At 55.4% G+C, this 15759-nt stretch overlaps 1 protein-coding gene across 1 annotated transcript; it reads left to right on the top strand.

Moving 5' to 3' along the window:
• The first annotated feature begins 766 nt into the window (after positions 1-766).
• FOXL1 (forkhead box L1) lies at positions 767-3264 on the top strand. The gene has a single exon (XM_042969141.1). It carries the CDS (start codon positions 918-920, stop codon positions 2016-2018), a length of 1101 nt encoding a protein of 366 aa, XP_042825075.1. The 5' UTR covers positions 767-917; the 3' UTR covers positions 2019-3264.
• The last annotated feature ends 12495 nt before the right edge of the window (positions 3265-15759 follow it).

Consider the following 15759-nt stretch of genomic DNA (forward strand, 5'->3'; position numbering starts at 1 on the left):
TCGCCCTGTGCCTTGGCTTCCGGAGAAGCTGGAGGTAGAGGCTTCCGGCCTCGGGATGCCAGCTTCATCCTGAGGGTTTCTCCAAGGAAAGCCGCCTCCTGTTCTCAAGAGATTCCCAGGGCTCTTGAGAGAGACGCTCCTCTCCTCCCACCCAAATATCTAAAAAAAAAAGAAAAGAAAAAAAAGACCCCAGGAGGCGTTTTATGAGACCCTGGCATCTCCATCTCCACGAAGCCTGGGAGAAGAAAAGACCTTTTGTGGGAGGCTCCGGATTACTGGGCTCCCCCCCCACCCCCCCCACCAGCCAGCCAGTAAAACTCACCCCTGCGCCCCCCGCCCATCTCCGCCTTGCCTTCCTGGCCCGGCAGACCCTGCCACCGAGGTCCACATCCTGCCTCACTGACTGTGTGTGCTTCCAGCGTCAAGGGGTGGACGTGATATTTCAAACATCAGATCAGTGCGTTTATATATTGGGTGCCCGGAAATTTTTCCAAATAAACACAGCTTGATTCAACTTGGGTGGGCGGACTTATCAACAGACTAATTCTATAAACAAATGAAGGAATAGCCCCGACACCGATTGGCTGGTATCGCAAAGACACGTGGAGGGGAAAGCTTGGAGTTTTTCGGCAATGAAATTTTAATTACTGTGGGTGGGCTGAGCGCACAAGGACTGTTTATCATAGACAATTTATTTTCCAGCGCTAAGTCAACATATAATAGCAAACTTACAACAATTATTTAACATTTGTAAAGCCATGAAGGGACAGAGCACGGAGCCGCCGGGGAGAGCGGCAGAGCGGGAGTCAGACGCACCGCGGGCTCCCCGGGAGGGCCCTCGCGGCGCGGGGCGCAGTCCCTGAGCCCCTGGGTCGCCCGCGTCGTCGCGGGGAGCGCGGCGCCGGCTCCCGCTCGCCATGAGCCGCCTCTTCGGGCCCCGGCTGCCCGCTCTGGCCGCCTCGCCCATGCTCTACCTGTACGGCCCCGAGAGACCCGGGCTGCCTGTGGCCTTCGCCCCCGCGGCCGCTCTGGCCGCCTCGGGCCGCGCGGAGCCCCCCCAGAAGCCGCCCTACAGCTACATCGCGCTCATCGCCATGGCCATCCAGGACGCGCCGGAGCAGAGGGTCACGCTGAACGGCATCTACCAGTTCATCATGGACCGCTTCCCCTTCTACCACGACAACCGGCAGGGCTGGCAGAACAGCATCCGCCACAACCTGTCGCTCAACGAGTGCTTCGTCAAGGTGCCCCGCGAGAAAGGGCGGCCGGGCAAGGGCAGCTACTGGACGCTGGACCCTCGCTGCCTCGACATGTTCGAGAATGGCAACTACCGGCGCCGGAAGAGGAAGCCCAAGCCAGGCCCAGGGGCCCCCGAGGCCAAGCGGGCGCGCGCGGAGACCCACGAGCGCGGCGCAGAGGCGCAGCCCGGGGCGGGCAGCGGGGCAGGGCGCCGGGGCCCCGCCACCCCCCGCCGCGAGGGCGCGCCCGCGCGCCCCTCGCCCCTCGGGGGCGGCTCCTCTCCGCCCGCGCCCCTCCGCTGGCCTGGGCCCGTGTCCCCGGCGGAGGACGTGGGCGACGCTGTCCAGGGCGCGGCGGCGGCGGCGGCGGCGGCGGCCTTGGCCACGGGCCAGCCGGCGCGCACGGTGGATGGTCCGGGGTCCCCTCCGCGCCCTGCCTCCCACAGCTCTCCCAAGAGCTCCGACAAGTCCAAGAGCTTCAGCATAGACAGCATCCTGGCGGGACGGCAGGGCCAGGAGCCCGCCGGAGGGGCCGAGCTCCCGGGGGGCGCCAAGCCTGCGCCCCGCAGCTGTCTGGGTGCCTCGCTTCTGGCCACCTCTGCGAGCCTCCCTCCGCCTTTCAACGCTTCCCTGATGCTCGACCCGCACGTCCAGGGCGGCTTTTACCAGCTCGGGATCCCTTTCCTCTCGTATTTCCCTCTGCAGCTTCCAGACACGGCGCTTCACTTCAGTAAAGCAAACGGTGGCGGTTCCTTCCCCTACCCTGGTCTGAGCTTGTGAGCGGCCGGGTCCCATCACCGGCGGGAAGGAGTCACGGTTTTTAAAAAAACGAGCTTTTCTTCTGCAACGTGTGGATCCCGGGAAGTGTTACCAACTTTTGCGCGCAGGTGGGCAGGGTCTCCTGCCTCCTCCAAGGTGAGGTGGACTTTCCCAGAACCCGGAGCACCATCGGAGATTTAAAAGACCCCGTCCCACTAGGACTTGGGCATCTCAGGCCTCCTGCGGAGAGAGCAGGAGACCTCCTCGACCTCAGGGCAGTCTAAGGGCATGGTCTCCCACTCCCCACCTCGGGTCCTGCGTGTCCAGAGCAGCAAGGGCCCAGACTACCCGACGGCGGGGCCCACAGATGCGGTGAGGGTGGTTTCAAACAGAACCACCATCTATCTGACGGTGGCCAGCCCCCTGGTTTGTCCCTGTGGCCCAGGTCTTGGCTTTGAATCTGTGGGGTGATGGGTGTCCACAGCTGGGTTTGTCCCTGAAGTCCCGGCGTGGGGGCACCAGGAGTGACCTCTGCTTTTCAGGTTCTTCACGAGATCTAGGGCCTGGTGAGGATTTAAGACCAATGTCCAGGTGGACAGCTAAGAAATCACATTTCTGTTTTGAATAGAGAATTTCTCTCTCTTTTTTTCTTTCTAGACATTTTTACTGGGGATACGCTATATTCTTTGGCTAGATGCTTGACTTTTTCCTACAACGATGGCCCTGTGAAAATTCTATGTTAACAACCCCTATTAAGAAAGTGCACTCTATACGATAGCGTTTTGTTGTGTTACGATAGCTTGCCAGTCAATTCTCATGATCTCCAAGACATGTTACCAACATTAGCAGGCATCCCGTCTTGTTGCTTCTGTTTTTAAGGGATCAAAAGACAGCAGGGGACACCGGAAGTGTGTGACAAGGAGGGAAGGTGTCGTAGACAACACAAGATTTTCCATGTGCGTGTTTTTTTTCAAGCTCTAGGTTTGGGTTTTGCTACGTTTTCCAGAATTGCGTAGTAAAGGACCACTTTTCCTTAAGAAAGTTGGATGGAAACAAACACACACACACAAGCAGATACTGGGAGAGATGGGTCATGCTGGGCAGAGAAAAGGAATCTTCTGATGATATCTGCTGGAGGGTGCCTCTCTGGACCCCAAAGAACAGGAGGCTCAGAGGGAGGGTCCTATCAGACATCCTCTCTCTAAGCCTCTACCCTTGGGCCTAGAGCCTGCAGCTAAATAAACACCTTATGGAGGTGACTGGAAATCTGGGGGGGTGGGGAGCAGGAAGGCGGGGGCGGGGGGGGGGAGGTGCTCTGCAACAGAGATCTGCTTAAGAAAATGGAGATTTTTACAGCCCAGTTCAGCTTGGAACTTTCGGGAAGCGCATCTGACCTCTTACAGTATCTCTCTTTGGGTTGCGTTGGGTGGGAAACTGGGTTTTCTGAGCCTCCAGGTTACTTTAACTTTATCTGACGTGGGAAAAGGCACAATAAGTCATGAGTCCTGGAGGTAAACTGAGATAGATCTCCCAAATAACTTTTAAAATGATTTCCAGGACTTACAGAAAAATGAACACAAGCTTTACAACAGGAGAGCCTAGTGGCTAATATATTCGGAAGGACATTTCAGACGAGCATAGTCATTTAATTATTAGTAAGCACAGGGTTGGCTTCCCGAGAATTTATCCCTAAAGCCACGTGCTACCGACGCATAAATTTCCTCGAGCACGTTCTACCCAGGTTGGTGGGAACGTTTTGGTGAGCTGGAGAGTATCCTTGATTTTAAGAACTTTGACAAGAGCCCACTGTTGACATCCGGGCTCACTGCGATTAACACACGGGGCAGTGGCAGGCCTGTCTCGATATGTTGTTATCCCAGAGTCTCAGCCCCTGTGAATAAAGTTGTCTTTTCATTAACCTCTCAGTGACTGGTTCAGTGGATTACTGGGGGGAATAAGCAAACAGTGTAACAGGAGAGAGGAGGCAGGGACTACGTTTCGGAGCCCTGTCAGCATCTCCGGGGCTCTGGCTTCTGAGTGTTGGGTGCACCCGCCACACCACAGGAGCAGAGCAGCCCGGGGTTAGTGCTTGCTGCCCCAGCACGGATGGCAACTCCACTGTATACGCTGTGTTTTTTGTTTTTGTTTTTCATTTCTCCTCTTTGGGTCTGATTTGCTATCTAATGTGTTCTCTTAATTTATGGCGGCTGTTTTCTGGAGAAGCCAATAATCGACTACTGCCATTTTTAAAGGGTAGTATGTTAGAGTTACAATTCCAACAAGTATAAGGTAAACATTATTTTTACGGCTCGGGGGAAAAAAAAAGGCAGGAGTGTGTATCTGCTTTGTGAGAGAGTTTATAGTTATGTAAAGAGAGCTTCGGTTACCTAATCCCCTCACTCCTCTGGTTTGGGAATGCTGACGGAACGGACAGTAGAGTGATGGAATCTGCAGAATCTGTACAGTCCCCTGAACGTTCCTTCCCACTGAAGAAAGAGAGGACCCGTGGGTGGGTCTTAGGAACCCAAACAGCTGCTCCAGTTGTGACCGTGGTTATAATCACGGCCTCCAAATTACAGATCAGTAAGAAAAAAAGTTTCTACTCTTAGTTAAAGCGAACTCACCTTTGTATTTAAAAACTTTTTTTTTTTAATGTTTATTTAGTTGTGAGAAAGAGAGAGAGAGGGCGAGCAGGGGAGGGGCAGACAGAGAAAGAGACACAGAACCAGAAGCAGGCTCCAGGCTCCGAGCCGTCCGCACAGAGCCCGCCGTGGGGCTCGAACTCACAAACCGTGAGACCGTGACCTGAGCTGAAGTCGGACGCTCAACCGACAGAGCCACCCAGGCACCCCTCCCCTCTGTATTTAGTGTAAACCAGAAGCAACCTTACCGTTCTGCTCTTAGGCAACCTGGAGATACACTTCTGTGCTCCCATCTAAACAAAGCGAACAGATTCCGGCTTCTGAAAAAGGTCTTTGGTTCAAGTTAAGTGTGCACACACCCACACAGACACACACCGATCGCGTTGTGCACACTGATGTGCACACTGATCACGAAATGGGGATATGGCAGGTGTGCAATGTACAAAGATAAATACGTAAGTGTGCAATAATACATGCGCATGGGTATATACGTGGATACGTGTATTTGTATATGTGCGTGTGTGTGTGGGCACGTGTGTACAGGATGTTCAGAAATTCCTCTTTTTCTGCATAAAAGTGGGACAGATGATCTCAGATCAAGTGCTGAATCCTTTCAAACGAACACAAGTATAGATTTTTTCAGAATGATTTTCTTTTTCGGTGCAGTTCAAGCCGGGGAAAATTGGGGTTTTGCACCATTATAATGAAAATAACAAAGACTTCATTAAAGAATCTTGGCGGGCACACCAACATCGAGACCTTTACTTGTACGACTTTTACAAGGATACGAGAACTTTGCAAAGGCTTTTTGCTTTGGTTTTGGATGTTCGTTGGCTCTCGTGGTAGCTAACGGCCCTCCTGGGTCCCAAATGCCCCCTAAAGTTTTCCGGAACCAAAACAGGATGTGATGTGCCATTTTCGGATCTGATCGCATCTCTCTGAGAAGGACTCCACGTGTGGTCTCTCCCATTTCACGAAGCGTGGTCAGCGTGTATCCATGTGTGGGTTAAAGAATTAGCCACATGTGCTGTTATTGTTACGGCTGAAAGCCAGAGCCCGTCTGCTCAGACACTGGTAGACTAATGTTAACATCATAAACGTGGGTGACGCTTCCGGTGGCTGGCTGTTCTCAAGCGAGAGCCACGACTTTGTATACTCTTCCCGTCTTCATGGTGGCTGGAAACATCTTGCCTCCACGAAGTAGGGGTTGTTCCACAGGGTAACAAATGCACGTGAGAATAAGCAAGGTTTATTCTTTAGAAAGAAAGAGCGTGTGTTTGCTGGAAAAGAAAAGTAAAATTCTTTGGATGCACATTTCTAGCAGTTTTGAAAAATGTGTCTGCATAGCTAAATGGCAAGGTCTCTACTACACTTGTCCTTACCCAGAGGTTCCTTACTAAGGAACCCTAGACTTGGGGTTCTTCGGGGTCAGGCAGAAACCAGATATGTGCACGGCAACGTGGTGTGGGCCAATGGGGAGTGGGAGGCCTGGGCAGAACTGAGGGGTTTGCCTCTTCCAACGGCGTCCGTGCGCCAACTGCACTGGGCAGACCACGTGAAGGGCACATAGGCCCGATGTGTATTCGAGCCCAGGCTCTACATCACGGCGGGCACAGGAGAGTGAGTACAAAATTCAGCTGTCCCCGGAAGGTGGCATAAGGAAGGCGGTAACCAGAGCCCATGTCCTAGGTCCCGGGGGTGCACACGGCCAACTCAGTCGTCTTTGCTCTCCTTGGCAGCGAAGAGGGAGGCTGAGGGGAGACGGTGATGCCAAGGTTTGGTGTTAACATTCTCCCACCGGGCACGAGAACCGGTGGTCCAGCAGGAAGCAAACCCACTCAGATGGGCCAAAGGAAAAGACTAGGGTGGAGGGACTCTTTATGGGGGAGGGGGCCAGGAGAAGCGCACCCCCATGGTGAGCAAGGGGTTGTAGCCACAGTGTTGGTGCGGGTGGGAGCTGAGGAGAAATTCCCCAACCCCTCTCCTCTCCCGCCTTCCAGCCCTGTGTTGATACATCTGACTGCCCGCCCCCCACCCAGAGGTCCAGCCCACAAAGGCGCCCAGGCAATGCGGTACATAGGGGTGAACTTGCCAGGACAGGACGGGGGAGGATGCACTGTGGTGGGGGCAGGGCACACAGCGAGGGCCCAGCACAGTCGAGGGGTCCTTCCTTCAGGGCCGTCGGTGGTGGCCGCCCCGACCCCACTGTTGGTCCAGGAGCCAAGACTAGGACGACACGGAAAGCTGCAGCTGGCCGTCCAGGAGACCGGATTCTCCCATCTGCCAAACTTCCTACAGAGGTGACGCGAGTCCCCCATCTGAGACCCTCTGAAGTAGGCAGGGCCTGGGTCTGGACTTAGCTCCCTAGGGCCCTGTTCCTGGCCATACAGTCTCTGCCTTCACAAAGTCCCCTTTTACTAACAGTGTCCTGCACGTGGCCGGTACATTCTCCTCCCGTGGGATGCGTGGTCCACACGCTGGTGAGGGCATCCTCCGGCCCAAGTCCAGAGCAAGAGGGGGCACAGATGAAGCGTCTGGGCCCCAGGACAGCATCCAGGTCGAGTCTTCTTGGAAGGGTGCAGGGCCACTCTGGTGTCCACAGGACCCTGTCGCCTTGGACAACACTAAGTTTTAAGCATGACTCGGGTCCTCATGACGTGCAATGTAAAATATTAGAAATGTCGTGCCTCGCCAGCATGCTGCCGTCACACATCTTTCCCAGGTAATTGGTCCCCACGTACCGCGTTGCATTTTTCCAGGTCTTTCTAGACACACCCAGGAGCTGGGAAGGATCCCTCTCATTACTGCCTTGTTGACTTAGTACCATTCAGTAGGCTGAGTTTGGGTGGGGGTGGGGAGGGAGGGGTATGTTACCCTGGTTAAGAGCGTGTCCTCGGGGTCCACCAGGCAGAAACTAACTGTCAGCCCTGCCCTGCCCTTTCGTGCTGTGTGACATCGGCCAAGTGACCTACCTCTTCTGTGCCTCAACTTCCTCACCTGTACAAATGGGGATGGCATCAGTGACTGCTTCACAGAGCTGTCCCGAGGGGGAAAGTGGGTGACGGGTACAAGTTCACAGAGCAGTGCCCGCCCCAGTCCCCGTCTCAAACCGGCAGTCATCAAACCGCCCCCTGCACAGGGCTGTTGTCAGAATTAAGTTAGCTAGTATATGAAAAGATATCAGGCACGCAGAACACGCTCAGGAAATGGGAGGTCTGCATACAGACGTAGCCTCTAATCTAAACACTTCTGTTTTATGAGCCCATTTGCGCCTTAGCTCCGCTCACGTTATGTAATTGGGGAGGTATCAGCAGACTCCTGGGGGCTGCTGGCTTCTCCGGGTAGCCCGGGATCTATTTTCGTCTCTCCGTGGCCATGTCACATCTCCTGAGATGATCCAGCCGTCTGAACGTGAAACCAAAAGCAAAGTAAAGCGGCTGTGCGTGGCGGGGGATCCTAGGATAACCACAGGAGGCCCAATTTTGCGGGCCACGGAGAGCGAGGTCCCTTTGGCGTCTCCTTGCTTTGCACAGTTTAGAGGGGCTTCCCAGGGCGGGCTGCCTAGCCATTGTGGACCCCCGGGGCCCTGGGAATGAATGCGAGTCTTTATTTCTGCCCTCGGCACAGGGCACTCCTGCTGGCCAAGGGGAGGCCCCACCCCTCTCCTGGGGAGAAAGGGACCCGCCCAGGGAGCAGAGCTCACAACACTCCTGGATTTCATAGCCCGCCTTATAGCCTTATAAAGCGGAAGGGACATTTCTTTAAATGCTGCGGCTAAATATAGCAGGGGCTTGGTCAGCTAGAACATTTTTAGAAAGCACATTACAAATCAGGAATGTTTTGGAGAAATAAATAAACTTTCCCACATTTTTGGACTTTGAGTCTGCACTGTGGGTTCCATCTCCGGAGCCTGATGGGGGGGGGGTGATGAATAATTCATGTTCGGGCTCCCGCTGGTGCCCAGGACCCTGGGGGTGACTTCTCCTCCTTCCCTTCACTGGGCGTGTGGGTTATTGCACAGGTGTGGGGGTGGGGGTGGTGGGAGACACTGTCAGGTTAAAGACACCCCAGTGTCTGAGGAGGGGCCGCTGGGGGACATCAGGAAGGGAGGAGTGAAGAGAAATAAATCTATGTCTAGTACGTTTCACTGCTCATCTCTCATCCCGTTCTGGGTGTTTGCTGCATTTCCACACGGGGTGTGGATAATCCCAGGAGGCGGTGGTGTCCACGCACCCTGCTGTTAGATGACTGGAGGCTCGGGTCCCTGCCGGCACCCGGGACCTGTCCCCACCACTCCCATCAGGCTGGCCCCTGGTAGGACCGGACGGTGTGTTTCCAAAGGCCGCTCAGGCAGGTCTGCTCCTCAGCCAGAAGTGACAGCCATCAGGCGAGGGGCCCACGCCGCCGGGCGCATCGGTGGGGGCCGAAGGACCCCCCCATTCTGTCTTCTCATGTGCCCGCATTTGTGAGCAGGTTTTCATTTGGTCGGAACAGATTCATGGTTTCCTTCCACGACCTCAACTGTCCTTCTGAACTTTGGGTGGAGATGTCCCGCACTGAAGCTGCCTTTGTAGAAGTTTACGTGTTCGTGAAAGAAACGTGGACTGTTTCGAAAAGTATTGAGAAGAGAATAAACCCGGGGTGCCTGGGTGGCTCGGTCGGTTGAGCGTCCGACTCTTGGCTTCGGCTCAGGTCATGATCTCACGGCTCATGAGATCGAGCCCCGTGTTGGGCTCTGTGCTGTCAGCACCGAGCCTGCTTGGGATTCTCCTTCTCGGCCCTTCCCCGGCTCGCATGTGCTCTCTCTCTCTAAGTAAATACACTTTTTTTTTTTTTTAAAGAGAATAAACCTGCAATCCCGTGATCACCTGTAACAATCCTACCTCCAGCAGATGATGGCTGGTATTTCGACGATATTCTGGTAGTTCCCCCGAGACAGACAGGCAGAGAGAGGTACACGCATACATGTGTATACACACGTGCACAAAAATGCCTGTGTATAAATCGGGTTTTGCTCCCTCACTGCCATCACCCCCACCAGCATCATCATCACACTGTCACCGAGGAGGTGTTTGACATTCTCTGTGCAGGGCCATGTGCAGTGCTGGGGACAGAGACCTCTGTAAGGCACAACCCGTTAATTGCTGACAGCCCAGCAACGGGGGAAGGTGATCAGAAAATAGATGTGCTTATTTACTTATTAAAACTTTTCATCGTGAAGCAACTATAGATTCACAGGAAGGTACCAAGAGCTGTCCAGGGAGGTGAGAGAGGCTTAATTTGTACAAGAATGCTTACGTCATCTTGTAATTTAATTTTAATTTCTGGCACCAGGGACTGGGGACAGAGACCCCCACCAAGTGACCTCTGGTTGACACATCTGCTCGGGGACCTTGCCGTCCCCTCCCTCACGTGTCCCAGGCACACCGGACCCCAAGTTCTGCTCTCATGTTGGTTTCCATTTTCCCCGCACTTATGGAGACAGCTTCGGGCGGGCAGGGGGACTTCTGTTATCCGCCGAGGCTGGCGGGCGTCCACCTGGCCCGAGCCCCGGGATCGCCGGGGGGCGGGAGGCTTTACAAAATGCTGACGGCAGGGTGACAACCCCAGATGGTTCTCTTGCCCAGCTGGGTGCAGGGGCCAGTGGTTTCGATATCTGTAAGGGAAGGTTTGAGGTCAAGTGCCCGGATTATTCAGGAAAACCACTTGGAACGACGAAACAAGAAAGTCGGTTGGGGACTGAGGGAAGCAGACCGGCTGCCGGTGTCCTCAAGGCTCCCGTCCTCATGGCTCCTTGCACGCCCTCTTGGGAGAAGGTACAGACACCACACATCGTCAGCCCTGTGAGGCTGGCTAGAGTCTTTCCACCCGATGGGTGAGCGACATCAAGGTGGCAGAAGGGGAGCTGAGCAGTCGCACGGCGTCAGGGACAGCCCGCGTCCGAGACGGAGGCCGGCTGTTCCCGAAGCCCCCGCTGTCCTTCGCGCCCTCCTCATGCCGCCGCACGCGGTGGTGTTTCCCAGAGGTGCCAGCCCGCGCCGGCTCCGGGTGCGGGAAGCACGCGCGTTCAGGGACACGCAGAGGGCGGCGGGAGGCTTCACATTTCCCACGGTCAGGAACGTCGCCTGTGTCGCGCGGCCTCTGTGACACGATCGCTACTCATTCTTCAGCTAACAGAGCGAGTGGTGCCCCCGGGGACCTGGGGGGGCTCGGCCGGTTGAGCGACCGACCGGCTCAGGTCACGATCACACCGTTCACGAGTTCGAGCCCCGCGTCGGGCTCTGTGCCGACAGCTCGGAGCCTGGAGCTGCTTCGGATTCTGCCTCTCCCTCTCTCTCTGCCCCTCCCCTACTGATGCTCTGTTTCTCTCAGAAATAAAAATAAAATAATTAAAAAAAAAAAAAAAAAAAAAGAGTGAGCGCCCATTAGCGGCCAGGCCCCTGCCGCTCCTTAGGAGATTGTAAACGAGCCGGACCCGGGTCTCCTCCTCGAGGGCTTTATATGCAGCCGGGATGCACACAGAACAGTCCCTCGACGCAGCTACCTGACTCAAATGCCGACGGCACCGGGCCCGACGGACCCCGTGCGGCCTGTCTTTGTGAGATCCCGACAGCCGGCCACCGAGACGGTGGCACAAGCCACGTGTCCCTCGGCTTTGCATCCCTCTTGGATTTTTAAGCTAAAGGGCCTCTTAATCAATAAAAGACTCATTTCAGGATGCTTAGTAGCCACATTAAAAAAGAAAAAGCTGAAAAGGAAACAGGTGAGGTTAGTTTCAGCCGCGTATTTTATTTAACCCCACACACCCAAAATATCATCATTTCAGCGAGTCACTGAATATCAGAAAACAGCACGGTACTTTCTTTATGGGGTACCACGTCTTTAAAACCCAGCGAGCGTTCTGCGCTCACGGCACGTCTGGCTTTATCATTTGTTCATTTTTTAATGACGTTTTTCAGTGTCATTGGGGGGGAGCCGCACGGCAGGTGCAGTCCAGTCTCTCTGGCTGCCCTTGTGCACGCTCCTCTGGAAAGGTACGGCCCCGCACAGCGCTCGTCCCTGCCGCGGTCAGCCGCGGAGCGCCGCACAAGTGTCTCCCCAGCCTGCGTCAACTCTCAGAGGGCGAAGGTCATATCACTTCTGTTGTGCTCCTTTTTGCTGTCACGGCTAGTCCGGTGCCTGCCACACAGAAAATGTCACGGGGTTGCGTTTTCCCTGATGCTCCGCTCTCCTCTGCTTGAGTCCCCCAGCTTATCGTGAGCAATTTCTTGGTGCATAAAGGGCATTGAGTACTTGTCAGGTGGATACACAGTCTTCCGGAGGCTCCTGCCCCCACTCCTGTTGTCTCTTTCCACCTGGGGTCGCCCCGATCCCTTTTCGCACTCAGCCCGGGAGCCAGCGGTAGGGCTTACCCGACAGGTAAACGTGGATAGAATGAACTGGGCCCTGGGAGCCCAGCCTGGCTTTTTTCCCTGGGAGTGAGCGACCCTCAGGAGACGCACATTCCGTTTACTCTCAAGGGTCCGGGGCTGAGGGGCATGGGTGGTGCATGGCTTCTGCGGGCTGGTGGGAGGTCTGTTGCTCACCACGGATATTAGCCACATTCTCCAACGGAGCTTTTAACATAGATGTTTTTACTTCTTTCAACCCAGTTCCATCATTTCCCAGATGGTTCAGAATGCAGGCGAACCCCCAGTTTTACTGGCGAGAACCCCACCAAGGGGCAGGCAGGAGGTGTGAGCTCCCCGGGGCACCACATTATACGGTGCAGGGCCCCAGGGGGCTCCCAGGTCCCCGTGTGCGGCGTGGGGGTCATGCTCTGGCGCATGAGAAAATGCTAGCCGGGGTAGCATTTCTCACTCTGGACGCACCCCTGCAGGCGAGGACCTCCCTGAAGAATCAAAGGGAGTGAGGTCTTTAGAGCACCAGGGAAGAGACCCAGGGCTCCGTGTTTAATCTCTGAAGCTTCCAGGGAGGCAGGGAGACCGTTCACACTGCAGACCTGACCTCTGGATTTATAGGTTTTCGAGTGAGTTCTGTCCTGGCCCCTCTGGTGAGAAGGATGCTCCCGGGAAGCTGGGTTTGTGGGGACGGGGGCGGAATAGGAACAAGAGGGCGGGGTGGCAGCTGGGGACTGTGAGAAACAGGAAAAGTCCTTGGAGCTCCATTAAGGGCAGGCGGTTGTCTTTCCCAGCATCAGAAAGTCTCCATGGGCCCCATAATTCATGCTGCAGAGCCGAGCTGGAAATCGGCTCAGAGAAGCCACTCTCGGCATGACCACCGGCTATGACACACACGCGTGTGCACGTGTATGTATGTGCGGGCATGTGGGTGTGAGTGTGTGTGCCTGTGGGGGCGTGTGCATGTGCGTGTGAGTGCAAGCGTGTGCCTGTGTGTGTGTGTGCACATGTGCATGCACACATATGCACATAGGTGCCTGTGTGTGCCCGTGCGCGTGCGTGTGCGTGCACGTGCGTGGGTGCGGAAGAAAAAGGCTTCGGGGGGACAAGACCGTGCACCAGCGAGCCTCCCTCCACCCCCGGACCGGGGGAGACCCTGCCGGTGCCCCAGCACCTCCTCTCCTCTGAATCCCACAGTCTTTGTTTTCATTAGCAAAGCAATATGTAATAATAGTTGTTAAAATAATTGTATTTCTGTTTTTACATCTGTAAAGATTAAGTTAAACAGTATGAAGCCCATTAAACTATTTCATGACGCGCTGCCGTAAATTGCCCTCCGTTCCCACTGCTACTATTATTCCAGAGTAAACTTCAGAGATGGGGCGGCTGCCGCGGAGGGTTATTTATAGCGGCTCATTCATCAATAAAAAACTTCAAAAGGAATCTGTTACTCTTCTATTGAGAAGCCAAAGAAAACGCACATAAAGACAGCCCTGTTAAGAAACAAAGCGGAGGTGACCGCAGGACATTTAGTTAAGTAAAATCCCGATTTCTAACAAATACCATGTCGCAAAAAAAGAGATTGCTGGCAACGTGAGTCCATTTAAGCAACCCGGTTCCCATTGGATAGTTAAAATAAGCTGTTAAACAGTTGTATTTACGTTGGCTTCAAAGGGTCTGGGCCTCCGTTGGGGTTTTAAAAGCGTAATAGGTTTGTGATCCTGATGTAGTGAAGCAAATCTTTTCATCTTAAGCAAGCTCGGGGGACGGACTCATCCCCTTGCCTCTTGCTTATGCTTTGAATCTACCATTTTCTTGGCTTTTAATATGACACCAAGTTGGGGGCCGCAGTCGAGTCTCCGATGGTGGGCACAGCGTTCGTTGAGCACTTACTACGTTCTTGGTGCCATCCTTCAGAAGCAGGTACTCTTGGCTCCATTTCGCAGGCGAAGGAAACTGGACTCGAGGAGAGCTCGGTCCGTCACATGGGCCCCTGAACATCACCCATCTGTGACCCCGTCTTTGGCTACATCTTAGAATTGTGGCTATTTGCCCGGTGTTGGGCCCTGAGGCACGACCCGATGCAGCCCTTGGCACGTTCACGGACAACACAAGTGCCAAACACCTGGCACCTGGCTCCCCCACGAAGGCAAACCCCCAAATAGCAAACGATGGGAGCCCTGGTATTTCTTGGCGTTTCTGTGCCTCGATCCTGCGTGGGACCCTGGTGGGCACAAGGCTGAGGACCCAGGAGATGAGCTGTGGGAAGGTCTCCCGGCTCCGAGTTGCGGAGACGTTTCGTGCTTCTGGAGGCGGACGCTGGGATGCTGGCGGTGACGACGCAGGCCCGAGCATTCACGACTGTGGCGCAACTAGCCTGTGCTGGGAGCACCGCCAAGCAAGAGCATCGCGGGTTCTCTGTCGCCTATTTTTCCCAGGCCTGTGATGTGAGTGGTCGCGTCGGGCCCATTTCCCAGGTGAGCGGATTGAGGCTCAGAGGGACTGGCTTGCACAAGGCTGCTCAGCGGGGACTGGAGAGAGGGCTCAGCCTCGGGGGAGGAGTGGGCGGCTCCCGTCTTTCTCTCTCTGCCTGTGCTCAGGAATGGAAGGCTCTGGATTCGGACAGGACGGGGTCGTGCCGTTTGCCGTGCAGCCTGTTTACGACGCGGAACTGGCCAGGCGGCTGAGTCGAGGGGGGAGATCGGCACGCCCTCCGCTCGCCAAGCCGCGCACCCCGGGGACGGCTGCCACGGGAATCTGTCTCTGCTGCTTGTTAGCGAGTTCCACAGCCTCTTGGGGACTCAGATTTCTCACCCCTCAAATGCGGCAATAACATCAAGGCGGTGGCGAGGACCGCACGGGATGAGGTCATTTATCTGACTGACGCAGCATAATCATCGCCGCAGCCAGCATCGCCTGGGCGCCTGCTCTGGGCCAAACCAGGAGCCTTACCTGTGGACTCATGTATCCCCTCCGGCAGCGCTGAGGTGGGGGGGGGGGGGCGGGGCGGGGCTCTTGCTATCCTCACTCCGCAGACAGGGTGGGTAGCTTTCCCAGCAGCACTCGCTCCGAGTGCGAGAGCAGGGAGGCCAGCCCAGGCAGCCCGGCTCTGGAGCCTGTTCTCATCCTCCGCTTTGGCAGGTCCTCAGTGAGGAAGGATGGACTGGGTGCCTCGCTCTACAGCACCCCGACGGGGCAAACACGAGAGAGGGTGCTTATTCTGGGCGCGTGCGGGCCGCTAGGCATTCTTTGTACCACTCCCGGGACACTGTCCCCAGAATGCTCTGAGTCCCGTTCTAGGATGCTGTCCTCCCGTTTGCAACACCTGATCTGGGCAGGCAGCCCGTGTGCGCTCGGGAATGGGGGCTGGGAGCCCATCACTGGTGTCACTGCCGTGGATCTCGGCAGATGAACCCCAGCAGAGCTGGGAGGGGCCCCCGTCACACATGCCTGACCACAGACCCTCCTTCTAGGGTCCGGACTCTGAATCTCAAAGGACACGCGCTTTGTTTTTCTTCAGAGCCTGAGGCAGGTGCCCCATGTCAGGCACATAGAGCAGGGACCCAGTTACTTCCTTCTGTGGGAACCGTATTCACTTCTCATCGATGGCTGCGAGGGGGGATTCGGAGGGCACCTCTGATTAGGGCTGGAGACCACAACAAAATGGAAATGCTGCCCGCTGCAATTTCCTTTAATTTCCTCGAATGCAGTTACCAAGGA

This window comes from Panthera tigris, chromosome E2, assembly GCF_018350195.1.
Source record: "Panthera tigris isolate Pti1 chromosome E2, P.tigris_Pti1_mat1.1, whole genome shotgun sequence".
NCBI classification, from domain to species: domain Eukaryota; kingdom Metazoa; phylum Chordata; class Mammalia; order Carnivora; family Felidae; genus Panthera; species Panthera tigris.